Source organism: Prunus mume, linkage group LG4 (genome assembly GCF_029339155.1).
Source record: "Prunus mume cultivar Tortuosa linkage group LG4, ASM2933915v1, whole genome shotgun sequence".
NCBI lineage: Eukaryota > Viridiplantae > Streptophyta > Magnoliopsida > Rosales > Rosaceae > Prunus > Prunus mume.
In genome coordinates, this window is record NC_142701.1 from 9,463,233 (window position 1) to 9,488,391 (window position 25,159).

General features: G+C 36.8%; 4 protein-coding genes and 1 pseudogene across 9 annotated transcripts; 2 read left to right on the forward strand and 3 right to left on the reverse strand.

The window, feature by feature from the left end:
* Nucleotides 1–4,076: 4,076 nt before the first annotated feature.
* LOC103328106 (protein FAR1-RELATED SEQUENCE 6-like) lies at nucleotides 4,077–6,774 on the forward strand. Of its 3 annotated transcripts, none has more exons than XM_089050062.1 (2): nucleotides 4,077–4,215; nucleotides 4,489–6,774. In XM_089050062.1, exon 2 carries the CDS (start codon nucleotides 4,521–4,523, stop codon nucleotides 6,522–6,524), a length of 2,004 nt encoding a protein of 667 aa, XP_088906188.1. In that variant the 5' UTR covers nucleotides 4,077–4,215; nucleotides 4,489–4,520; the 3' UTR covers nucleotides 6,525–6,774. The 3 variants fall into 3 exon arrangements, with proteins under 3 accessions (XP_088906188.1, XP_088906187.1, XP_088906186.1); XM_089050061.1 differs by having other exon boundaries at nucleotides 4,215–4,353; nucleotides 4,462–6,774; XM_089050060.1 differs by having other exon boundaries at nucleotides 4,215–4,353.
* LOC148917860 (protein FAR1-RELATED SEQUENCE 6 pseudogene) lies at nucleotides 4,080–10,562 on the forward strand (annotated as a pseudogene). Of its 2 annotated transcripts, none has more exons than XR_016125992.1 (2): nucleotides 4,080–4,215; nucleotides 8,453–10,562. The product of XR_016125992.1 is annotated as a protein FAR1-RELATED SEQUENCE 6 pseudogene, transcript variant X2 (transcript). The 2 variants fall into 2 exon arrangements; XR_016125991.1 differs by lacking the exon at nucleotides 4,080–4,215 and adding an exon at nucleotides 7,449–7,698.
* Nucleotides 10,563–10,863: 301 nt separating this feature from the next.
* LOC103328104 (Hus1-like protein) lies at nucleotides 10,864–12,828 on the reverse strand. 2 transcript variants are annotated; one of them, XM_008230495.3, is made up of 2 exons: nucleotides 12,550–12,828; nucleotides 10,864–12,276 (listed from the first exon to the last, which is right to left on the reverse strand). In XM_008230495.3, exon 2 carries the CDS (start codon nucleotides 12,246–12,248, stop codon nucleotides 11,289–11,291), a length of 960 nt encoding a protein of 319 aa, XP_008228717.1. In that variant the 5' UTR covers nucleotides 12,249–12,276; nucleotides 12,550–12,828; the 3' UTR covers nucleotides 10,864–11,288. The 2 variants fall into 2 exon arrangements, with proteins under 2 accessions (XP_008228717.1, XP_088906189.1); XM_089050063.1 differs by having other exon boundaries at nucleotides 10,864–12,279; nucleotides 12,550–12,827.
* Nucleotides 12,829–13,847: 1,019 nt separating this feature from the next.
* Nucleotides 13,848–16,294, reverse strand: LOC103328103 (Pentatricopeptide repeat (PPR) superfamily protein). The gene is given in 2 exon segments (XM_008230493.2): nucleotides 13,848–14,122; nucleotides 14,125–16,294. Coding segments are annotated over 2 exon segments (2,271 nt in total). The 5' UTR covers nucleotides 16,163–16,294; the 3' UTR covers nucleotides 13,848–13,889.
* A 313-nt stretch (nucleotides 16,295–16,607) lies between these two features.
* On the reverse strand, nucleotides 16,608–20,316 carry LOC107880951 (zinc finger BED domain-containing protein DAYSLEEPER-like). The gene is made up of 2 exons (XM_089050704.1): nucleotides 20,053–20,316; nucleotides 16,608–18,865 (listed from the first exon to the last, which is right to left on the reverse strand). The coding sequence occupies exon 2, from the start codon at nucleotides 18,841–18,843 to the stop codon at nucleotides 16,843–16,845; it is 2,001 nt and encodes a 666-aa protein (XP_088906830.1). The 5' UTR covers nucleotides 18,844–18,865; nucleotides 20,053–20,316; the 3' UTR covers nucleotides 16,608–16,842.
* Nucleotides 20,317–25,159: the final 4,843 nt, after the last annotated feature.

A 25,159-nucleotide genomic window follows, 5' to 3' on the forward strand; every position in this document is an offset into this window, starting at 1 on the left:
CCATGAACCCAAATGACTAATTTCAAGCTCTAATATGAAATTAGGGGAGTTTCAGACGAGCTTTTATACTCAAGGATTTTGGGTTGACGAAATTGCCCTTTGCACCGTCAAAGAAATTGACAAGAATACTAACTTGTCCTTGAATTGCTACAAATACGAAACTACAAGGTAAAAATTGATTGAATTGAAACTATAGGGTCAAAAGTGGTTGAAGTGCCAAACTACAAGGACCAAAAGTGACTTTTAGCATAAAATTTTTTTTTAAGAAGGAAAGAGAATGAAAGCTTAAAATTCTTTTAAGTTTCAACTCTGATGTCAACGTCATTTGGTCTAGTAGTATTCCTTCTTCACTTTGTTGAAGGAAGTTCTGAACTTAAATATGTTTGTACCATAATCAACCGAGCACATTCGGTACTAGGAGACTGGTGCATAGACAGACCCACTACCTACCAAAAGAAAAACACTTTTAGGGCAATCCCCAAAACACTGATGACGTCATCATGATCCCAGTCCGCCAAAAGGATACCTTCCTCCTATGAGGCAATTGCTTGTAGAAGGCGGTTGTTGGGCTTTCAACTACAGAACCTAAGCCTTAGACATGTGTCGCCACCATAGTGATTTGCACAAAGTTCCATATCGAAATTTTGTGCAAACTCCCACTTTCATTTCTCTATAAAATAGGAATAGTGCCTAAGTAAAAAGGTAACTACTTTTTACCTTTATTGTTACTCTGTCAAAATTATTGTGTACCCCACACTCGTTGACTTAAGCATCGGAGAGCATTCGACAAATATTACACCAGTACTCGAAACTTGACGATTTCTGCTTTTATCCTTCTTCTGAAGGATCACTTTGTGGCCGAAGATCACTTTTGCTGAAGGTCCACAACCCCCAAATCCTGCTGAAGAGTCCACACTTCTTCTATCTAAATTGAATTCAATTTTGGACATCAACAATTTGACGCTGTCTGTGGGAATCGACTTTCAAATCTCACATCTCTACTAGCCCCACTGGCTAATTCGCCTATCGACCTTTTCGCCTCTTCAGTCCATCATACTTCGTCATGCCGAGCGACGCTAGCCTTGGCACTCAGCATCAAATCCCTTATGTGGAATGTTGCGTCTACCCAAGTGCAAGTAGTCACACGCAGTAATAATCTTGGAAGTCCAAGTATCGTATCCTCAAGGAGCAGGTAGGCAAAATGGAAAAGTAATTTGATTTGATTGTTGTGGAAATTAAGTTTAAAAATGAAATATCAATAATGGAAATGCTAAGGCATCAAGGTTCAATTCTTTAAACAAAATATGTTTCATGCTCTTTAATCCAAATTATAACTCGATTAAAATCATCATTGAGAAACTTTAACCGGAAGATAAAGAAATTAAAACCAATTTAATTTTGCAATGTTATATTTTATTAATGATTGTTTAGAAAATGGAATTGCTTAATATCTACTCTTTTAATTTAAAAGCATGCTAAGTCAGTTCTTAACAATGAGAAAAATATAATTCAACTCATGAAAAGATAATAACACTTAACATCAATCAAAATAAAAAGATATGAAAATATTGAACAACAAAAAATAAAAGAATTTAGCAATTCATACCGTATATTGGATTAAAGAACAATTCACAAACTTACTCAAAGAACATTCCCTTTAGCCTTAGCTAGAGTTTTAGCAACTCATTATAAAGGAAAACATAAACTAAATTTTGAATGAAATGGATAAATAAATCTGTCGTAGTGGTGCCCTTGCCAAATAAGTTGATGGTTGATTTATAGTAGTCAATGAGGTGAGTGGGAAGTTAATACATTCTTGGTGGGTAATGAAGGGTTTAAGTGAGGGATTAATTGGATTAAACATGTGTTGATGGTGGAGAGTTAGTGGAAAAGAAATAACGGGGAGGTAAGTGAGCGTTAAATGGCTATGAATGACATGAAATAGCCTCTTTAGCTTCAACGGTTTTGTCTTTTCTTCTCCCTCTTTATTTCTCTTTATAATCACAATAATCCCATAATCAATTCTTCAATAAAATCTGCCAACAATTCTCTTCACACCTAGCTTGAACTTGGACAAATGTATGTCTTCATCTTTTGGCTTTCCAACTTCCTACAGAAGATAAATTCACCTAATAAGTTCACCAAATTAATATATAAATTTCATAAATCTAGTTGGTGAGAATAAAATGTAACAACAAGTGAAATTATATTTATTAAGCCAAAATTATATCATAAAGTCTCCAAAATAATATTAAAAAGATGTAATTTGAGATTCTCATCATGGAATTCTTCTGTAGGAAACTTTCAATCGATGCGCATCTTCAAGCAGAAGTGGAGTGACTTCGTGCCAATGTTGCCAAAATGACGGAGAACTACGACAACCTCCTCACCAAAAATGTCTAGTTGGAGCATGACTGCCAAATTTGAAGCATAACTGGGAGAACATTTACCACCTATTAGCCTAGCACTTCAACAACTATCATTCTGTCGGAACTAAACCAGACACATTAACAACTACTAGCCCACATCACTACAATTGAGTATAATCTAAAATAAAGCTGACAAAACCCAAAATAACAAAACCATAAAACAACACATGGCCTAAATGAACACTACTGCCACCAAAAGCGTCGCCCTCAAACCCACCATTACATCTAACCTTTAAGAAAATGCAGAACCTTTGACGGGAAAACAAGGTTTCTAGTTATCCAACAACTATGTCATTCGAATAATCATGGCAACAACCAATCGAGTAGATGAGTTTTTTGTTCATGTTTTTCATCTCTTATATTAAACTCTTCTTTTAAAAAATAGTTTTAATAACCAAAATAGTATTTTACTGCAGTAAAAGTAAAATAAGATATGACATATTGATATTTAAACCTTTTTTTTTCCCTCAGTTCTTAGTGCTAGTTTGGCATTGCTTATTTGAGATGATAAGTGATTTTTTAAAAATTTTGAGAAACCCAACCAGTTTGGTAAACTGTGAGAAAATCATTTATTGTTAAAAATTGATGTGAGAGAAAGCTATAAGGGAAAACAACTAATGATGTGCTTTTTTTCTGATTATACATGAATCAGTTTCAAAGAGGCGTTGGGTTTAATGATTATGCGGCAATCATTTTCTAATTATGCGTAAAATCAATACTAACAACACTTTTAACAAAAATTTTACCAAACGCCAAATTGCTTTATCATACAGCTGATTTCTCTCGCAAAATCGACAACGATTATTTTTACAAAGACAACAATACAAAACTGGCCCAGGAGAACGAGACTGAATTCTTGAAACTAGAAGCATTAATTTTATTATATTAACACACCCACCCACCCAATCTCTAGTACGTTCGCCCTTAGAGCACTTTCACCCATTTTACATGGGGATTAAGGTAAATAAGGGCGGTTATTGTTCACTTGAATAGTATATGCCTTAACAATTTTGTGTGTGTTTTTTTACCCATTTCCATGACAACTCCAATTACTATTCACATGAGATTAATTTTATTTATATGTATAAGATTAATAAATAAAAATTTACTAAGTATGCACAAATTTGTTTTTGAATTTTTTGGTAATTTTTCAAAAATAATTTCTTCGCAGACTTCAGAGCCTATCTTGCCTTGGGCCCTTGCCGGATGTCACTGATTGGGTGACTTTGGGAGACCGAGGGCCTTTTGCCTGGGCTGTCTCTGGAACTCGCTCTTAGAGCTTCCACAATGATGCTCTTTATTTCTTAGCTAAAATTTGGCTAAGAATATAATAAAACTATTTTAGGAGCTCTCTAAAAAATTTCAACTCCAATCATACTCCATAATTTGGAGAGTCATAAATGCTATAACTCTTTTTTGATTGGTCCATCTCTATTATAAAATAAAATAAAAAATAGTTAGCATTAAATAAAAGTTTGAAATATTCATTAAATAAAGCAGATTAAATTATAAGGGGTCACCACTAGAGTCCTTTCTCTCTCCTCAAATTTAAGGCCCCTAAATTGACTTCTTATTTTAGGAGGTAGATAGGCCTGTTCATTTATCACCCATCCCACCTCTTGGAATCTATTCGTCCCAAAAAATGCTCTCCGAACCTAATATCTTCCAAGAGGCCAAGAATCAAATGTGGGCTCATCAGCTATAGCACTCTCCCTCATGTGCCCTCGATTGCTCGTCTGCCGTCGGCGGTGAGGTACTGTTGTGTAGCAGCGACGTCGTCTATCAGGTACTGTTCTCTCCTCTGGAGCTGAGTAGTTAAATCCTTCGTTCCAGATCGACACCGTACAGCGATTGGGTACGCTCAATCCAGATCGAAATCCGTAGGGGGTGAGCGAATTAGGCAACTATGTTTCTGATGGTTAAAGTGAGTACTTATTTGTTTGATCTAGCGTTGTTTTTATTAGAAGTTGTGTTTGGAGTCTTGGACAATAGATTGGATGGTATTTAGTGTTAGCCGAATAATATATATTAGATTCTTTGTTTTTTCCTTTTTGTGTAGATTGGTTTCTGAATTTATCACTTGTCTTTCGGATGGAAGTAGCCTCTGCTAACATTGAGCTAGTACCAGATGGTGAGTGCAATGAGATTGTAACTGATAGAGATGGTGTCCTGACAGAATTAGATGTTCAAAATGGTGTCCTTGAAGGAAGAAAGGAATTTGTTGCCCCCGCTGTTGGAATGGAATTTGAGTCTTATGATGATGCTTATAATTATTACAACTGCTATGCTAAGGAAGTGGGATTTCGTGTTAGAGTGAAGAATTCATGGTTTAAGAGGAACAGTAGAGAGAAGTACGGTGCAGTACTTTGTTGCAGCAGCCAGGGTTTCAAAAGAATTAAGGATGTAAACCGTTTAAGAAAAGAAACAAGAACTGGCTGTCCTGCAATGTTAAGGATGAGGTTAGTGGACTCCAAGAGGTGGAGGGTACTTGAAGTTACACTTGAACATAACCATTTGTTAGGTGCTAAGATCTACAAATCAATTAAGAAGGTGGGAAGTGGAATGAAAAGGAAGTCACAGTCAAGTTCAGATGCAGAAAAACGAACAATTAAGTTGTACCGAGCACTTGTGATAGATTCAGGGGGCGATGGGACCTCAAATTCTAATCCAACAGATATCAGGAATTTTCCTGACCATCCCAATCAGTTGAACCTTAAGAAAGGTGACACACAAGCAATCTATAACTATCTTTGCCGAATGCAGTTGACTAATCCGAACTTCTTTTACTTGATGGACCTCAATGATGATGGGCGGTTAAGGAATGTGTTCTGGATGGATGCTCGGTGTAGGGCAGCCTGTGGTTATTTTGCTGATGTGATATACTTTGACAACACATATTTGTCAAATAAATATGAGATCCCACTTGTGGCATTTGTAGGGATAAATCACCATGGGCAGACAGTATTGCTTGGTTGTGCCCTGCTTGCTGGGGAGACGACAGAATCTTATACTTGGTTGTTCAGAGCTTGGCTTACATGTGTATCAGGACATTTTCCACAAACAATTATTACTGACAGGTGCAAGGCCTTACAGAGTGCAATTGCAGAGGTATTTCCAAGATGTCATCATCGTTTTGGTTTGTCACACATCATTAAAAAAGTTCCAGAAAAATTAGGAGGATTGCGCAACTATGATGCCATTAGGAAGGCATTGATTAAAGCAGTTTATGAAACTCTGAAGGTGATTGAATTTGAAGCAGCATGGGGATTCATGATTCAGCGTTTTGGGGTTGGTGATCATGAGTGGCTTCGTTCTTTATATGAAGACCGATTTCGGTGGGCTCCAGTTTATTTGAAAGAGACATTTTTTGCTGGAATGTCGGCTGCACGTCCAGGTGAAACCTTAAGTCCATTTTTTGACAGATATGTGCACAAACAAACTCCACTGAAAGAATTTCTTGATAAGTATGAATTGGCTCTGCAAAAGAAGCATAAGGAAGAAGCTCTTGCGGATATTGAGTCACGAAGCTCGAGTCCCATTTTAAAAACAAGATGTTCCTTTGAGTTCCAGCTTTCAAAAGTTTACACCAGAGAAATTTTCAAGAAGTTTCAATTTGAAGTGGAGGAAATGTATTCTTGTTTTAGCACTACACAGTTACACATTGACGGGCCAATCATCATATTCTTGGTCAAGGAGCGTGTTGTGGTTGAGGGAAATAGGCGAGAGATTAGAGATTATGAAGTTCTGTACAACAGAACAGCAGGTGAGGTTCGTTGCATTTGCAGTTGCTTTAACTTCTACGGGTATTTATGTCGACATGCATTGTGTGTGCTTAATTTTAATGGAGTGGAGGAGATCCCTTCCAAGTACATTTTGTCGCGATGGAAAAAGGATTTCAAGCGTATATATATTCCAGATCACAGCTCCGGTAATGCTGATGACACCGACCGCATGCAATGGTTCAATCAGTTATATAGAAGTGCCTTGCAAATTGTAGAGGAAGGTGTGATTTCTCCTGACCATTACAAGGTAGCATTGCAAGCATTTGAAGAGTCATTGAATAGGGTTCATGATGTAGAGGACAAACACGAATGAGTTGTAATGTTAAGGTGCGACATCTTTTGTAATTATGAATTTAGTTTTATATACCTTTTCCTCCTCTCTCTCTCTCTCTCTCTCATCCGATGGCGGAAAGGATAGCTTCAACCTGTTATCTGTGAAGAATGCCAATACCATATATAAGTAGGGAGCATGAGAAGGTCAGCTTGTATGTATTTTTCCTCATCTTTATCTGTGATTGTCCAAGCAATTTTGCACGACAGATATGAACCAGTCTTTGTTTTTACTTTTGGCTAGCCAAGATCTCCAGCTGCCTGCTGTGCCTGTTTACCATCAAACCAGACTCTTTATATTTTGGGGAGAGAAATTGGATTTTATTAGAGGCCTCTCTCAATAAAGTTGAGAGAATGAGTGTGAAAAATATAAGTAGACAAAGAAAGTATCTCACAAAATGAAAACGCTTCATGGCCCAAAAAGGGGTCGCTGCTTGAGTTCTTATATTGAACTTCTACAACCCAAATGAAACCAAAAAAGGAAAAAAACTGGGTAGCTCTTTGCTGGCTTCTTGCCTCAGTAGGGTTATGTAGGATAGAACGTGACGCTTTTTTGTGAATTTGGTGTGTTATGTTGTCAAATTGTTATACTTACTTTATACATACTAGAACATATCAAGAAAATCGAAAGATATAAAATGTTGATTTTGTCCTTTCAGTATTAAAAAAATACAATATAAAAAGTTACCCACTACAAATTCAACTGCATAACATGTGTGTGTGGAACGTCTAAATAATTCAAGTTATATATATGTGTAATTTTTCTTTATATAAGCGATATTAGAGGAGGAGAGGGTTGAATTTAAAAGAAGACAAAACTCAAGTCATAAGTTCTTTTTTTTTGGTGGATAAAAAATTCAAGTGATAATTTAGTTTGTCTTTACAGACACAAAATTCTGAGTCAAATTAGGCACAAGAACAAAACGCCCAAACCCGGCAGGGAGGAGGCCAATGATATTATCGAAAGGGCAAAAGAAACCATAGGGGCATTTTTGATATTTTAGCCCCATATCAAACTTAAGTTCAGTTCAGTTAAGAAAAAAACCTTCAGTTCAGTTCGATCGGACTAAGCCACTTTGTACGTCACGCGCCACTTTCCTTGCTGAGCGAGTGTACTTGCCGATTTTCCGGAAACTCTCCCGCGACTCTCCGATCAGGTAAACCCTGAAGACTCATCGAATTCTAATTCAATTTGCCAAAGCATTCACCTGCTCTGTTATCTGTTGTTTGTTTCCCGAGAAAATGAAGAATTCGAGAAAAGAAGCCAAAATTCTGAATGTTATTTGTATGTATATCAAGTTAGTACTCAAATTTGTGTGGTTGTCTAGTGGACTTAGCTGGGTAGAGTGTTATTTTGTTAGTTCCTTTTTGTTTGATCGATTTTCACTTTCAAATTCAGTGAAGTTTAACTTATGTTTGTCAAAACAACTAAAAAGTTGTACCTGGGTTGATTGCTGAGAAAATGGAGGAAAATCTTGAAAGGGCTGTTGGCCTTTTTGCCTTTTTTGGTGCTTCAACTTTCAAACAATGTGAGGAAAAGTTTACTGAACAGTACCCAGAAATTTAAACTGAAGTGATGTTTGTTTTTCCAATTCATAACAGTGCAGATTTTAGAATTCAAGATTAGTTCTTGGGTTTCTCGTTTTTAAGGACCAAACCCCAGATATGTAGGGTTTAGTGCTCTGGATAGTAAAGAAATCAGTATATTGTTACTAACTTTGAATATTTTTATTCAAATGTTCAATGAAGGTAGCTGATTCTATTAGGAAATCGTTTGAGAGATTAGCTTTGAGAGTTGGAAAGTGGAGGATTTATGCTAAGTGTACCTGGTTTTTCGACTTTATTGTTACGTATTCTTGTATGGCTTTTCCCTTCCTTGTTAACTGGTTTCCTGGCTTTATGTCTGTTTAGATATGGATGAAGTTTCACTGAACACGGAGCCAGCGGGCGATGATGATGCTGATGAATTTGAGATTGAAGGAGACTGTGCAATGACAGATTTTATCAGTCAAACTGGCATTATTCAAGGAGAGAACCCTCTCCCTCCTGTTGTTGGAATGGAATTTGATTCTTATGAGGATGTGTATTACTTCTACAATTGTTATGCCAAGCAACAGGGATTTGGGGTTAGGGTAAGCAATACATGGTATAGAAAGAGCAAGGAAAGATACAGAGGAAAACTTAGCTGCAGTAGCGCAGGTTTCAAAAAGAAGAGTGAAGCAAATCGCCCAAGGCCAGAAACTAGAACCGGTTGTCCAGCAATGATAAAGTTTAGGTTAATGGACTCAAACAGGTGGAGAGTTATTGAAGTTGAGCTTGAGCACAACCACTTGATTAGTCCAGCAAGTGGAAAATTTTATAAATCTCACAAGAGCGTAGGTGTTGGAACTAAAAGAGCGTTGCAGTTAGATACTGCTGAAGAAGTGCAAAAGATCAGGCTATTTCGAACAGTCATCATTGATTCTGAGGGTAATGGAAGCATAGATGTTGATGAAGGAGAATCTGGGAATAGAGTTGACTACTCCAATCAATTGAAGCTTAAAGAAGGAGATGCCCAAGCAGTTCAGAATTACTTTTCTCGCTTGCAGTTAATGGATCCAAACTTCTTTTATGTGGTGGATCTAAATGAGAAAGGATGCTTGAGAAATTTGTTCTGGGCTGATGCGAGGACAAGGGTTGCTTACAGTTATTTCTGTGATATAGTTGCCATTGACACTACATGTTTGGAAAACAAGTTTGAAGTCCCGCTGGTGTCATTTATTGGAGTAAATCATCACGGACAATCTGTGCTGCTAGGCTGTGGTTTACTTGCAAGTGAGACAGTTGAATCCTATACATGGTTGTTTAGAGCTTGGCTTACATGCATACTGGGACGCCCTCCTCAAGCGATCATTACCAGTCAATGCAGAACATTGCAAACTGCCATTTCTGATGTTTTCCCTAGAGCTTCTCATTGTCTTTGCTTATCACATATAATGCAAAAGATTCCAGAAAATTTGGGAGAATTGTTCGAGTATGAAGCAATTAAAGAATCTTTTAGTAGAGCAGTTTATTACTCTCTGAGGGTGGAGGAATTTGAAGCAGCTTGGGAGGATATGGTCCAGCACCATGGAATTAGGGATCATAAATGGCTTCAAGCATTATTTGACGATCGGAAGCGGTGGGTTCCAGTATATTTGAAGGATATATTTTTGGCAGGGATGTGCCCTGTGCAACCAGGTGAGGTTGTCTCTTCATACTTCAAAGAATTTCTTCATAAAGATACTCCTTTAAAGGAATTTTTAGATAAGTATGATCAAGCTCTGCAAACGCATCATCGGCTGGAAGCCTTGGCAGATTTGGATTCAAGAAATTCGAGTTATATGTTGAAGTCAAGATGCTATTTTGAGTTGCAACTCTCCAAAGTGTACACGAATGACATTCTTAGGAAGTTTGAATCGGAGGTAGAAGGAATGTACTCTTGTTTCAGCACTAGTCAGTTAAATCCTGATGGGCCAGTCATAACATACATAGTGAAGGAACAAACTGAAGTTGATGGAAATAGGAGAGAGGTGAGAGACCATGAGGTTTTGTATAATCCATCTGAGATGGAGGTCCTTTGCATCTGTGGCATGTTCAACTTGAGGGGATATTTGTGCAGGCACGCACTATCAGTCCTTAACCAAAATGGCGTGGAGGAGATCCCGGCTCAATACGTCCTTTCGCGATGGAGAAAGGATATTAAACGCAATTACATTTTTGATCATAGCTGCAGTGGCATTGACATTAATAACCCAGTTCACAGGTATGACCATTTGTATAAATGCATTGTGCAAGTTGTGGAAGAAGGGAGGAAATCACAAGACCGATACAAGGTTGCATTCGGGGCTTTGGATGAGATATTGAATAAGCTTTGTCTTACAGAGGATCCTGCCCTGTAAGTGAGAAATTATGTACAGAATGAATGGTGTAACACATAACATTAAGGCACCACCTCTTTGTAGCTGGAAATTTATGTACAATTTCTGTCATTTTTCTCTCATTTTATTTGTTTGGTAGAAGCTAAATAGAACCGAAAGAATATGACATGGAAAACACAAATCACATCCCCCAATAAGGAGAGTCTAATAAAATTCAGATTGTGTTTTGGTCTGAATATGAAATTAAAGTAAATCCTACACACCAAATTTATTCAAGAGCAAATTTTTAGGAGGTCGTTTTTTCAATATTTCTCATGGTTGCATTTGTGATCAGATGCTTCAAGCATATTACAAACACTCACGACTAAAGGCACCAGTTATATTGGCTCTTCATTTTGTCAAACATGTGGCAGGCACCAGACATTCTAAATCTTGGAGCTTCTTTTTATTTTTTTTGGGTCAAGAAATCTTGGAGCTTCAATTATACAATAGCTTGATGCTTCAAATCACCCAAATGTAAATACAGAATAACAGCAATCTGTGCTAAGAATCATCTATCCTTGCAACTATTTGACGTTATATTTTTGCTTTCATAACAACTCAAGTAGACATTTCCTTCTATTTCATCATGTCATGACCAAAACTTCCACAACCAGCTTGTAAAGGGATGTGCATATTCACGAAGAAAATGAGTCATTGGTCTGAAATGTCATTGGCAGAATACAACAATAGCATGTACGGCTACTCAAACCAAAAATCAGGATCAATTTGTCAAGATATTTATCAAACTGACTATTTAACCCAAAGTTCTGAAGCTTAACCATGCATGGCAAACCCACCTAAGTCCCTCAACCTGACCCTTGGTCCAGTACAGGAAGTCTGCAATGTAGACTGATTGACTTGTCCATTTGATGGGAACCAGGAATGAAAAACTGGAAGATCACTGTCAAGCAAGCACCTTGCGGAGCAATCCCATAGAAAGCGCAATCTGGCTTAGCCAAGTGGCACTGAAGGCTCTTGCCAAAATGCTTCACACTCACTTGCACAGATTGAGCATCTCCCCTCAAAATAGCCCTTGCTGACCGAGTCTGAGCACTGAGGTTTCCATCTTCAGATGGAGCATCAGCTCTTTCACCTAAGACCAACAGCTTCTGAAACTCAGCACCAAGTGTGATTAATGTTGTGGAAATCTGAATGTGTAAATCCCCATACTTGCTTATGGAAATATTGAGCAACTCGCCCACATGCCTCATCCGATCCACAAAGTTCTGCAACTGATTCAAATCCGGAATCTGAACCAGAGTCTGAGGCAAATCTTGAGCCATATCAAGAGCAGTTTGAAGTTCAAGAACCTGAGCTCTGGACAAAGGTTTTGAGATTGGCACATCCTGAATTACAGCAGATTTATAACCCTTGGTCTCAAAAGTAAGGAAAGGCATTGGTTGAGTAGAATTTGGAGGCAGCTTCTTAACCAATTTAATCTGGAGACGATTGGCGGTAGGCCCATTTCCAAACTCAGTACAGATGCTGACACTACTACGAAGAGCACGGTGGAGAAGAGAAATGTCTACTGAAAAGGCAATGCGGTCCTCATTCTGGCTGGAGATACGATAGTCATCGAAAAGAGCTTCTTTGCGAAACTGAGCAATAGACTGAACTCCATCACCATTGAGAAGGTTGTGGAGGAAGATAGCATGGTCTCTGTTGAGGTAGAGATGGCATATCTTTCCCATCTTGTCTAGTGCTGGTAGGAACCTCTTTTCCAAAAGATTTACACCATTCTCTGTAAGAAATGCCTTGAACTTCATCTCTCTATACTTTTCTGTTCCTGTCTCACTTCTCAAGAAAATGATTGAAGGCAAGCCAAAGAAGGGTTAGTGCATTTATTCATCAGTGCAGAATGTGATTAAAATTGCAATCTTAAGATGGTTCCACCCATAGTTTTTATATATGCAAGCCCATTCTTTTATTTCCTTTATTCCACCCACAGTTGCCTAATTCGCTCACCCCTCTACGAATTTCGATATGGATCGAGCGTACCCAATCGCGGTACGGTATCGATCTGGAAGGAAAGATTTAAAGACTCAGCTCCAGAGGAGAGAACATTACCTGATAGATGACGTTGCTGCTACACAACAGTACCTGACCGCCGACAGCAGACGAGCAATCGAGGGCTCATGAGGGAGAGTGCTATAGCTGATGAGCGCACATGATTCTTGGTCTCTTGGAAGATATTGGGTTCGGAGAGGGTTTTTTTGGACGAATAGATTCCACGAGGTGGGATGGGTGATAAACGGGTAGGCGTAAGAGCAGTTCCAGCGGACAGCCCACCCAGGCAAAAGGCCCCGGTCTCCCAAAATCAGCTCCAGCGGATAGGCGCTCAAGTCTGCGAAAAAAAAAAATCGAAAAAAATTCTGAAAAATTACCAAAAAATTCAAAAAAAAAGTTGTACATACTTGTAAAAGTTTTATTTATTAATCTCATACATATAAATAAAATTAATTCTATGTGAATAGTAATTGTCCATGGCTTGCCATAGCAATGGGTGAAAAAACACACAAAATAAAAAATAAAAAAATGATAGGGCATATACTATTTAAGTGAACAATAATCGCCTTTACTTACTCTTATCTTTTGCTATGGCAAATGGGTGGAATGAAGTGCTCTAAAGGGGAACGTACTAGAGATTGGGTGGATGGGTGTGTCAATATAATAAAAGTACTACTTCTCATTTCAAGAATTCATTCTCGTTCTCCTCGACCCTATGATCCAAGGAAGTTGTGATTAGCTATCCTTGGATCTAATCTAAGAGTTGAGAAAAACATGGTTTAAATATCACCATTACATCTTTTATTTTACTTTTACTGCAGTAAAAATACTATTTTGGTTATTAAAAAATATTGAAATTAAATTTATACCTTTTTAGCGCTTTGCTAACAAAATGTTCCTAAAATTTATATAGGAACCGTGTGTTACACATGCCATTGTATTAAATCCTAAAAGTTCCTATAACATGTTATCAACTAACAAAAATGGAGATTGGACTCATAATTCTAACGAATGAAACATTGTTTGGTGAACTGAGTTTGGTACTATATATTGCTCATAATTAATATTGGCACTAAACATTAGAGTTTTGGTTTTGATCTTTTTACCTGAAGCTCATATTCTAGGATAATGAATATAACACCAGCGATAATCCCTCTGATTCCACCTCCATCAATACTAAAAATAGTGATCAGACTCGTTAATGGGAGAATGATGGGATGATTGTATTTTCTTCATGAGTGATGGAGATTGAAGAAAAGGAATGCGCAAGGCTTAATCTATCGATGGCAAATGCCAGAGAAATTATCACGTCTCAATGTTACAATCATTCGAACATTAGATATTCGGTAGAGAGTGAGTTAAATCACCAAGTTATATACTCTTTATCTTTTATTAAACTGTCACCAATAATCTTTACATGAACACGAGCCTTGTCTGAAATGGTGAAACCGAGTTCCATCCCTAACAATCACCTCTCTATCATAAACCTTGGAGACCAACTTTGCCATGCCGTGGCAATCCACACAGATTCTAAGATTATTCATGATTCTAATTGTCACACCAGGTCCTGAGCTGATCAGTCCAAAGGCAAGTGCTAACTTCTCACACTGCCTGCATACTGCACTCTCTTTATATCCTCTCCTATATCAAGAAAAACCTCCGATGTATCCGGAGAATACCCAGCAAATTTCAAGTCTTTGATCATTTCATCCAACTTGGAATAGATTTTTTCGGATTGAGGATGTGACCGATCCCCAGCTACGAACTCATGGACAACACCATTCAACTCTATCAAACTGCAACCAGGGGTTTTCTTGATTCCCCTATTCATCATCATTTGCCTGACTTCACGCAAATTTTCCCATTTATTGCAAGCTGCATATATATTGCACAAGAGAATGTAAACAGCCCCATTGTCCTGCTCCAACTCGAGCATCTTTTTAGCTGCCATTTCAGCCAGTTCTGCATCTTTATGCATTCTACAAGCGCCAAGAAGAGCTCCCCACACAACTGAATTTGGTTTCATTGGCATATTCTGTATAACCTCAAAAGCTTCGATTAGATGCCCTGCTCGGCCAAGAAGATCCACCATGCACCCATAATGTGTAACATTAGGCTCAATACCATGTTGGGTGATCATACTAGCAAAAAACTTTCTTCCTTCATCCACCATGCCAGAGTGAGTACAGGCACAGAGAACACCAATGAAAGTTATCTGGTCTGGAGTTACCAAAGATTCTAACATCTGAGAGAACATGCCAAGAGCTTCTCTACCATTTCCATTTGTAGCAAGGCCAACAATCACTGCCGTCCATGTAAATTTGTCCCTATGAAGCATCGCATCAAAAACCCTCAAAGCTTTTTCAGCATTTCCACACTTGAAATACATGTCTATTAAAGCATTTCTAACAAAGGTGTCATTCTTGATCTTGTTTTTGTCAATGTAGGTTTTTATCCATTCTCCTAGTTCAAGCACTCCTAGATGTGCACAGGCTGTTAAAATGCTTACCATAGTGTACTCATCTGGTTTTACATATGAAGTCTGCATTTGGCAGAAAAGTTCCAATGCCTCTTTGAACCGGTTTACCTGGAGGTACCCATCTATTATTGCAGTCCAAGAAATATAGTCTCTTTCTGGCATCTGATCAAAGTAGTTTCGAGCTAAATCAACTTGTCCTGAATTGGCAAACCCCTTAACAATTGTAGTCCAAGAAATTACATCCTTAGTTTTCATATTTTCAAAAAATTTAAGTGCAGCATTCATTTCCCCACAAGCTACATACATATCAACCAAAGCATTTTCCAAAACTAAAGTGGGTTCGATCAGGCACTCCTTGACACACTTATGAACCTGTTTCCCGGCATCTAAATCCTTCAATTTGGAGCAGGCTGATAGCACCGAGACAAGAGTAACTGAAGTGGGCAATACTCCCTCTTTCTGCATGCAATTGAAGAGCTTCCAGGATTCATCATACTTCTTGACTCTATTGTACCCAGAAATCATTACATTCCAAGTAGCAACCTCCTTCTCACAAATCATATCAAAAACCCCACGTGCCATATCAATTAAACCACAAATAGAATACATGTGCACCAATGCATTTTGAACAAAAACATTAGAATCAAACCCATACTTCAACACAGAAGCGTGAAACTCTTTGCCACATTCCAAAGCAATTTCACGCGTAAATCCCTTCAACAAGAACGGGAATGTATAGCAGTCGGGCTTGACACTCAACCTTTGCATTGTGAAATACATAGAAACCCCATAATCAGGGTAACGTATCCTACTATAGCCTTTCATCATGGTATTCCAAAGAAAAACACTTGGTTCAGGAATTGTGTCAAACACCCGATGGGCATACTTCATGTCGCCAAACTCATCAGTACAACAGAAGACTATAATTCTGTTAAGCACCACTGGATGTGCTGTGAGGCCTGTTTTCATTGTTTGGGCATGGATTTGCTTGAGTTGGTCCATGGACTTGCAGTTCTCAAAGAGAGTAATTGGTGGGTTTTCAAAAGACTGAAGGTGGGTGTGTGTGGGGAAGTGGGTTCGAGTCACAGAAGCCATAGAGATCATTTTCATGTACTTTAAAGAATGATGAACTGAAAATCTTAAAGATGAGTAGAGCCTGTGAGATTTGACTTTGAGGGCAAGAAAGAAAGTCATACAAAGAGAAAAGCATCAGATGTTGTATGGGTTGTTTTTCTCTTTGATATGATGAACTGTCCAGAGATGAAGTTAAATATGTACACACAAATTGACGTAGGCTCAAATCCTGTTAGATGTGATTTCTTTTTAAAGTAAACCAATATGAAGAAGAAGACAGCATCATTATATATCATGAACAAAACAATGGGGAGAACATCTTTTCAAAACCGTCCCTTTCAATTTTTTATTTATTTTTAAAGAACATCTTTTTAACAAGAATTACTAAGGTAAAAGAATCAGTAACTCTACTCTACAATTTCATCCCAAGGAGAATTGGATGGCTTCAAAAAGTATTAGGAAAACGTAAAAAGAAATTTACTGCTCATGAATGATCATAACATAAAGCTGCAAGTAAAGAAAATCAACATTGTAGGAAGATAACAGAATCAATGGAAGAATATGATTGCACTGGACCAATTAATCTTGCAGCTGATTTACTAATCCAAGAATGTAAACAAGTGCTATACTAACACAAAATTTTGTAACTGTAAGCATCCTAAGATGGAGGAAAAACAAAATTTAACTAGCATTGTGTTAACATCTAAAAACCATCAAAATGAGACTCCCAATGATCTACCTAAAGAACAAAATGAAACCTATGCCTAAAATTCCATTTTGAGAACATAACTATCAGAAACTTAAAGTGCTGGAGGTTGTGGGAATGATCCATATTTAAGCCAATCTTTGGCGCAGATAAGGGCCTCAAGAGTTGCTGGACCCAATGAAGTCCGGTAACTATCCATTCTTTTTATTTCAGTGTCAAACACAGAGTCAGAGGCAACGGTAGACACCGATATCGACAAAATATCAGAAGCCATCCTAGAGAGAGTTGGGTACTTCATTCTGTTCAGTCTCCACCAAACCAGAACATCGAAGTCTTCCACTCGATCCGTAAAGGCCTCTTCCAGATACTGATCTAGTTCTGACTTCATTTGCTGGCCACCTGTGATATCAGATATGTACAATTCAAAATCTTGGAGCCCATCCACAGAAGACAGCAGAGACCCCTCCTGAGATGCTTCTTCAGGTGCCTCTGTTTTGATGATGCTGTCATTCCCTTCATCCATTGGTGTTTCAGGTAGAGTAAGCATTTGCATCATGTAATCAAGGAACAGTTCATGAATGCCATCATCAATAATCCTAATCCATGTCTCGGCATTCTCACCATAGATTCTGTTGAACTCGAGCTCTACAATTTTCATTTTGTACCTCGGATCCATAATAACAGCAACTGCTAAAACAAGGCAGCAGTTTTCCCAATATTTGTCAAACTTTTCATACAGAGGTCTCATCAGGTAGCTGACAAAGGGATCCACACTCATGGCTGCATGCATCAGTTCCATTTGAATTCTTGATACTTCCTGAAAGAATACATTGGCTGAAGGGTACACTGGGGCAGTTACAATGTTGGCTGCATCGAACAAAAGCTTTAAGTATGTGCATAGAGTCTCTACCTGCTTCCATTCCTCCGACAATATATTTATGTTGTAATCAAGATCATATGTATCCAAGCAAGCAAATACTTCCCTCAATTCACAAGCTGCCACCAACATATGATAAGTTGTGTCCCATTTAGTTAGGTCATCGACTGAAAGGTTCTTTGTGCTAGGAACTTGAAGTTGTTGCTTCAGCTGAACAAACTTTTCTTCATGGGATTCTGAAGTTTTCACAAACTTGACGCTTTCTCGAACTTTCGCAATTGTTTCGCGCATTGCCACCAGTACATCACATGCAAGACTACTCAAAACACGGGCATAGCAATTTCGTAGCAATAACTGACTGTTGAGCATGTGTGGGTTCTTGACAGAAAGGAGTCCTTTAAGATTTCCAATTATGGTTTCATTAGAGAGGGATTGGTCAAGTGTGAGGGTAAACAACCTGCCCTCCAGATGCCAATCGGATAAGCAGGTCAAAATAGCTTGACTAAAAGTGTCACCTGAATCTGGAGATGGTACCATAACGACATTAAGAATCTGACGATATAAATTCCAGTGATCATCAATAAAGTGTCCTGTTAAGAATACATAGCCCAGGTTCTGATTTGAAGTCCACAAATCCACTGTAAGGCTGACCTTCCCTGGAATTCCACTGATAAGATTCAAAAGGTTTTGTTTTTCTCTAAGGTAAATACCCATGCATTCATTTTGAACAGTGTTCCAGCTTACCAAATTGAACTGTGGTTGAAGTGTTTGAACAAAATTGACGAATCCTAGTTGTTCAGCAATGTGAAGTGGATACCCATGCATAATTATCATCTTAGCAATGTCATGATTGCAACGGTCCTGATCAAAAGAGACTCTCGCATATCCAGAATTTGCTCTGGATCGTCGTTTTGGTGGATCAGTAGCAGCAGTCTTGGAGCCTGGTGTAAAAGAAGTCATCTGATTTTTCTGACGACTTACTGGGCAGATTCCCAAGGCAATATGTCGTTTTAGGTGGCTTGTGCCTGCGAGCTTTGAACCAGTAATGTAAGCAAAAGATCTCTTGCACTGCTTACAGAAAGCCTTAGTACTTCCAGCCCCAACAGTTTCAATTGTGAAGTACTCCCAAACAATAGACTTCTTTCTCCTGCGCCTGTTTGTCTGGGTTTCTGAACTGGGTAACCCATTATTATCAGTTGGAGTAGTAGGAATATCCATCTCCCAGTAAGCAGGCGAAGTCCTAAAACGGATTGAGAATATAATGAATGAATAAGCAGATGTCACAAGCAAATGAAAATGCCGGGTTGATCTACCAGTAACAGAGGAACACAAGCCAAATTCAGCATCAAAGAAAAAGAATTCAGAAAAGGAAGTACTATGAAATTCTTTTAACAGACCCACAAAACTAAGTGAAAATACAGATCCATTTTAACATTAATTGGAACCAAAGTCCTTATCAGAGCCTGTTAGTTGACAAAAGATTTACCTACATGAACATAAAGATGATTTAAATAAGTCTGAAAAATAGCATATTGGGCTAGTATTAGATACTTAGGTTCAACATAAAGATGCAAAATGCATCACCAAAAGCAGAACAATGAACCACAGGGATATAATTCTTCCCATCATTACATCACCTAAAACATGAGCACAACTTTTAAATTGAATGATGAATTTCCACGAGACGTTATTAAGTATGCAGTGGAATTATGAATCACAGTTACATATGTATACAAACTTGCAAATTCTGGAAAAAAAAAAATTAAAATTAAAACTAAAAACTGCTAAAAACAGAGCTATAATCTTCTTCTTTTTTGGCTAAGGCAGTGTAACCAAGACCGAGTAGTTATATAACTTAGGCTTTAAATTACCACCGTGACATCATGACATGCGTTTCATTATGGGCCTGAAAAAGAAAATGCCCACTACAGACACGGAGAGCCTTCGACCGAAAAAAAAAGACCAGAGCCCTGCTGCACGTGACTTGTACCTTATGCTAAAAGTACAAACTGTCCTACGCAGAAAAGCAATTGTACCTTGAACATAAATACTACCAAAAACAGATTAAAACGCGAGGATACTTTTGAAGTTTCGCGACTGCAGCTATATCTGTGTTTTTGCATATTTTAGTTATAAAAAAACCTAAATAAAGCAAGTAAAAGGTAATTAGGTTTCTGCATCAACCAAAAGTTAAAACTTAAACCCTATAAACACAATTACTCACGCCACACAAATTGAACAACATAAAGCCCTAATTTTTCTTTTAAATTGATCAGAACCCAGAGAGCTTAACCATTCTGAACAATCAGAGTGAACCTTTTAAAAAAAAAACCAGAAATCTGCGAGTAAAGAATACAGAAAACCAACAAGTTCAAGATCCAAAATTTCAGAAAACCGAAGACAGAATTAAAAGGAAAAATTTCTTACCCTAAATTGCAGCCCCGAAGATGAAGAACCCGCCTCTGCAACTCCAAATTTGAATATTGGTTAATTTCGAGTCAGGAGAAAAAAAAAGAAATTCGAAATTGGGACGAAGAAGACGAAGTTGATGGGCTTGAGCTCGAAGGTTTTGAGCTTTCGGCCGATAAACCCTAATGGACCTAAACCTGAAATTAGGGTTCGGGCTATGAGCTTTTAGGCCTTTTTGTGCGTTTTTGGGATTACGAGAACGAAACGACTTTGACTTATTTTGCGGCTTTGGGGTCCATTTTATATAAATATGGGTGATGGTCCATTACACCAATCCGTGTGGTCGTACATAGAGCCCACTTTCACTTAGCTTGATCTGGACCGTCCGTTTCAATGGATCCCACCTGGCTTAGGTAGGAGTTTGGCTTTGCCGTGGAGAGTAAGAAACGGCTAGGGAAAGGAAAGTTATATTCGAGGACTAATTGGAGTCCGCCACGTGTTTTTACTCGCCCTACGGTTTGGTCAAAAGGTTGGATTTACACACTTTCCATTTTTGTTATTTAACTTTTATGGCAAGTTTTACTTATTTGGATAGAAACCTGAAATTATTATATTAATTAGAAAGAGAAGGTAATCCAATTCCAATTTATTTTCTGTTTATATTACTGATTTCCTAATTCATGCCTTCCCTATTTACTTACAACGCTCACCAATCCTACTTCCTCACATCGTTTTTCACAAACAAACGAAAAGATGATATTATTTCGATAAGAACTTAGAATTATTAGATTAAATACAACGAGTACTTCATCCAATTCCAATTCATTCTCTGTCTATATTACTGATTTCCTTAATTCATGACTTCCTCATCACAAGTGACTAAACACTCCCCAATCCTACTTTCTCACACCATTTTTTACTAAAATAAAGGAAAGGAAAGGAAAAATGAAGGAGGAAGGGGTAGGGAAATTTTTGAAATGATGGTGGGTAGGATGAGCGTACTAATAAACCTTAAGGCCCCGTTTGGTTCACAGAATGAATTTGAGGGAAAATCATTTCTCATGTCATTTCCCAAGGGATGGGAAATTGAAGATTCTTTTCCCACGTTTGGTAATGCTCGGAAAGTAACCGGGAGATATCACTTTATTTCCTTTCCCATGTTTGTTTCGAGTAGGAATAGAAAACAAAGTTTGTATAAATTTTCAATTATACCCATATTAAACCAAATAAAAAAGAATGCATTTAATGGTATATTGTAATTTTAAATTGTTAATGGGGACAAAATGGTCATGAATAATGTTTATTTAATATTGGCTCATTTTCCCAAACTTTTCCATGATGAGGGAAAACAAAACCCAAGTTTAGAGGATGACTTCACTTTTCCCCCCTACTTTCCCATGAGACAGACAATGATTTCCCATATCTGGACTTACCAAACATGAGAAGACAATTGATTTCTCATCCCCAAGTTTCCTTTCCTATGAACCAAACAAGGCCTAAAATGAGGAGTGAAGAAATAAGATGAGTGGGAAGATATGAATGGGGTGGAAATAACAACATTTGGTCGAATTGGGGGTGGGTATGCCATTCTCATCCTCATCCCCATTAAGCATTTTTCCCCCATCCTTGCCTTCATACTCGTAATAATCAAATTGGGGATTCTCCATCCCTACTTTCATTAGGGAATGGTTTCCCCGACTAGCCCTATTACGGGGAAATAAAATAAAAAACTACTCTTTTAAACAAGAAAAAAGCACTATGAGCACAAGATATGTATCAATTCCATTTTTATTAACTAAAAATCTAGACTATTTAAAAAAAAAAAAAAATACATGTGAAAACTACATGTTCAAGAATGATCATCATTATAGAGGTGGCACTACCATCATATATTTTAATAATATAATTGCATGATAAAATAAATTATATATATATATATATTTTCTAAATGGGTAGGGTTTAGGTTAGGGATTCAAAAACCATTCCCGCCCCTCCCCAAACACCATACTCGAAAAATTCCCCAATCTTGCTTTTTATCCTTCATACTTGACCCAATAAGGTCGATTCACTGCGAAGATCCTTACCCGTGGGGAAAATTGTCATCCCTATCGTCAATGTGTAATTTTTTTAATTTTTGGGAACAAATAATTAGAAACTTGGGTTTGAAGTCTTTGTTTGTTTTATTATTTATCAGCAATAAGTTTCTCATTTAATAACTTTAATATCAAGTACTATACTATTTTTATTATTATTTTAAGCAAAGCGACTGTAGTTTCTCATTACTACATTATATAGTCTCGCTCACCTAATGACCTAGTAACGAGGTCATGCGAGCATTTAGGCCGTTAGGTGAGTGGGATTGAGATTATATATATCAAACTTATCAATCCAATACAAAATCAAAACCAAAAGATTTTTTTCTCTTCCCATACCACCACCGGCAATAAGAATTTTAGTCACCTTTTATTTGGATGGGTAGGCTCGAGTTTAGCCATTTATGTTTTATGCTTTCAGTTTTGTTTTTAATTTGAATAACAGAATGGATTAATCTGATCTTATTTCTTTGTAAGTGGACATTGAGAAAAATTAAGCAAATAACTATTGTTATTGAAGCCAGGTTCCTCCATTAACCTTTTCTTAATCTTGTTCTATCCATATTAATTTCCATAAAAAGCTTGTTTTATTAGCCTTCCGCATCATATAGGTTCTAGCAAGCAAAAGAGAACCAACCCTCAGTTCATACCAGCAAGCTTACAATGTAATTTTTTGTGAACATATATGGAAAAAGTTAATAATTAATATATATATATATATTTTTTTAAAGGTAATATTTTATATAAATGTAAGACCATAAGCAATATATTTGTTTGGTGTTTAGGACTGAATTGGATAACTCACTAAATTGAAGGCATGTTGAAGAAAGATATAAAGAAATTTTTTCAAGTTGAAGGTTGAATATGAATTACTCACGAAGAAAACTTACCAATCTAATCCTTAAATAATGGTAGGATATATCAACATCTTATGACTTGAACCTTCTAATTCACCTAAAATGAAAAATTATTTACCTCTACCTTAATTTCCTTCCTCAACATACCTTAGGGGCCCGTTTGATAACTATTTCAGTTTTTAGTTTTCAATTTATAGTTTTTCAGTTTTCATTTTTTGAAAATTAAAAATTGAAAACTTGTTTCGTAATTAATTTCAGTTTTCGAAAAAAAAGTGCAAAGTGATAACTGAACAAAAGTTGTTTGGTAACAAATTTCAGTTTTCAGTTTTATGTGGAACTTGAAAATGGAATTTTTGGGGGTCAAATTGTGAATTTCAGATCGTTGAATGAAAGTGCATGTTACAAAGAGTTTGTAGTATTTTCAGTGAATTTTTTGAATTTAGGATGATTTTTTTGTGAATTTTGGATTTGGAGGTTTCGAGGCTTGGACTAGGTCTATTGCCGAATATAAGAATCGAGCTGCCGAGTCCAAGTCGGGAGGTCCCAAATGCTGAGTTTTAGTAACTAGAGTGTATTTCATGTGTGGTGATGTAAAAATAGTGAATGAAAAAGGAGAGCAAAAAAAAAAATTTATTTTGAAAACACTTTCAAGTTGTTTTCTAAAATAAAGGTGTTTTCGAAAACTAGATTTTACTTTTTTTTAACTGAAAATGAAATCTTTTACCAAATATGTTTTTTGTTTTCAATTTTCAAAAAAAGTGAAAATAAAATGGTTATCATACAACCCCTTACATTTATCGAGTTATCCAATTCAATTCAATCTTAAACACCAAACGAGGATCTTGGTACTCAATTGCATATTGCATGAGTTGGTTCATTTATATTAAATTTCTAATCTCCCATATGAACGAAAATTGATACATAAAATGCAGCGGAACCCAAAAGAAAAAGGGACAAGAATCCTATAGAAGATGGTGCAGATGAGCTCCGTGAAAGCAAAAAAAGGAAGGAATTAATTTTTTATTTTTTTTTTTAACTTCCAAATTTAACGAGGATCGATCAATTTATTGTAGTTGCCTACACACATCATCCAAAGAGAAAAAGAAAAACCAACAAGCACACTTCACATGGATATCTCTCTTTTTACAACTACCCAAGTCTAATCCCCCTCATTGATTTCAAAGAAAAAATTATCATTACAAATAAAATAAAAAATTTATTAGTTTTAATTGAGAAACTATTATACGACCAAAAACTCTTATATTATAGAGTGATGCTATTTTTACTCTCCAGTCTTATTTTCCCACTTACTTTATCTTCACACTAGCCTCTCAGCATGCGCTTCAATCATGCGAGAGCCTTTTTTTTTAAAAAAAAATTTTAATTTATTTTAGAATTAAAAAAGATAATTGGTAGTTGTGTTCCATAAAAATGGGATCCATTATCTGATTTTTCTTTTAATATTAATTTTTTAATATGAAAAAGTGTGAATTTACCACATTATTCTCATTTAATTAAAAATTTCAATTCTTAATGTTTGCATTAACTAATGACATTTTCTGGTATTTTGAAAGTTTTACCATTCTCTGCCTTTTGCTTTATATATATAGATTTATCACATAAATTTGAAAAAACACAATTCTATCTTTACACCTACCATTATTTCTAAAATACCATTTAATTATTAATTCAAGTAAATTCTCCTTACTTTAATTCAAAGCATGCTTCAAACCTTCAATCCCTGTCAATCAAAACACGTGGAAATCCTCTGTAAAGTCTTATTAAAAATAATTAAAAAATAAAGAAAATTGCTCTAAATGTTCATCTCTCTTCATTGAATGAAAAACAAAATCCAGTATTTTCTTTTCTTCAGTTTTCTTACAACAAAATTCAATCTTCAGAATCCTCAATCCAAAGAAAAGGAATATGTGAAAACATAAATAATAATAATAAAATAAAAAACAAAATCTTCCAGTAAGCATTTGTTGCAACTTCAGTGGATTTTACTCTTTGATATTGATTTATTGATATATTTTCCTTGTGGGTAGCTTCAGCCTTTTCTCTTCTCTCGAAGCCCTATCTTCATCAATGCCATAAACTATAACGGGTATGGAAGATTTGCACATATTATCATTTGTTCAACATGAGGTGCCAAGCTTGTTATATTCGACTCAG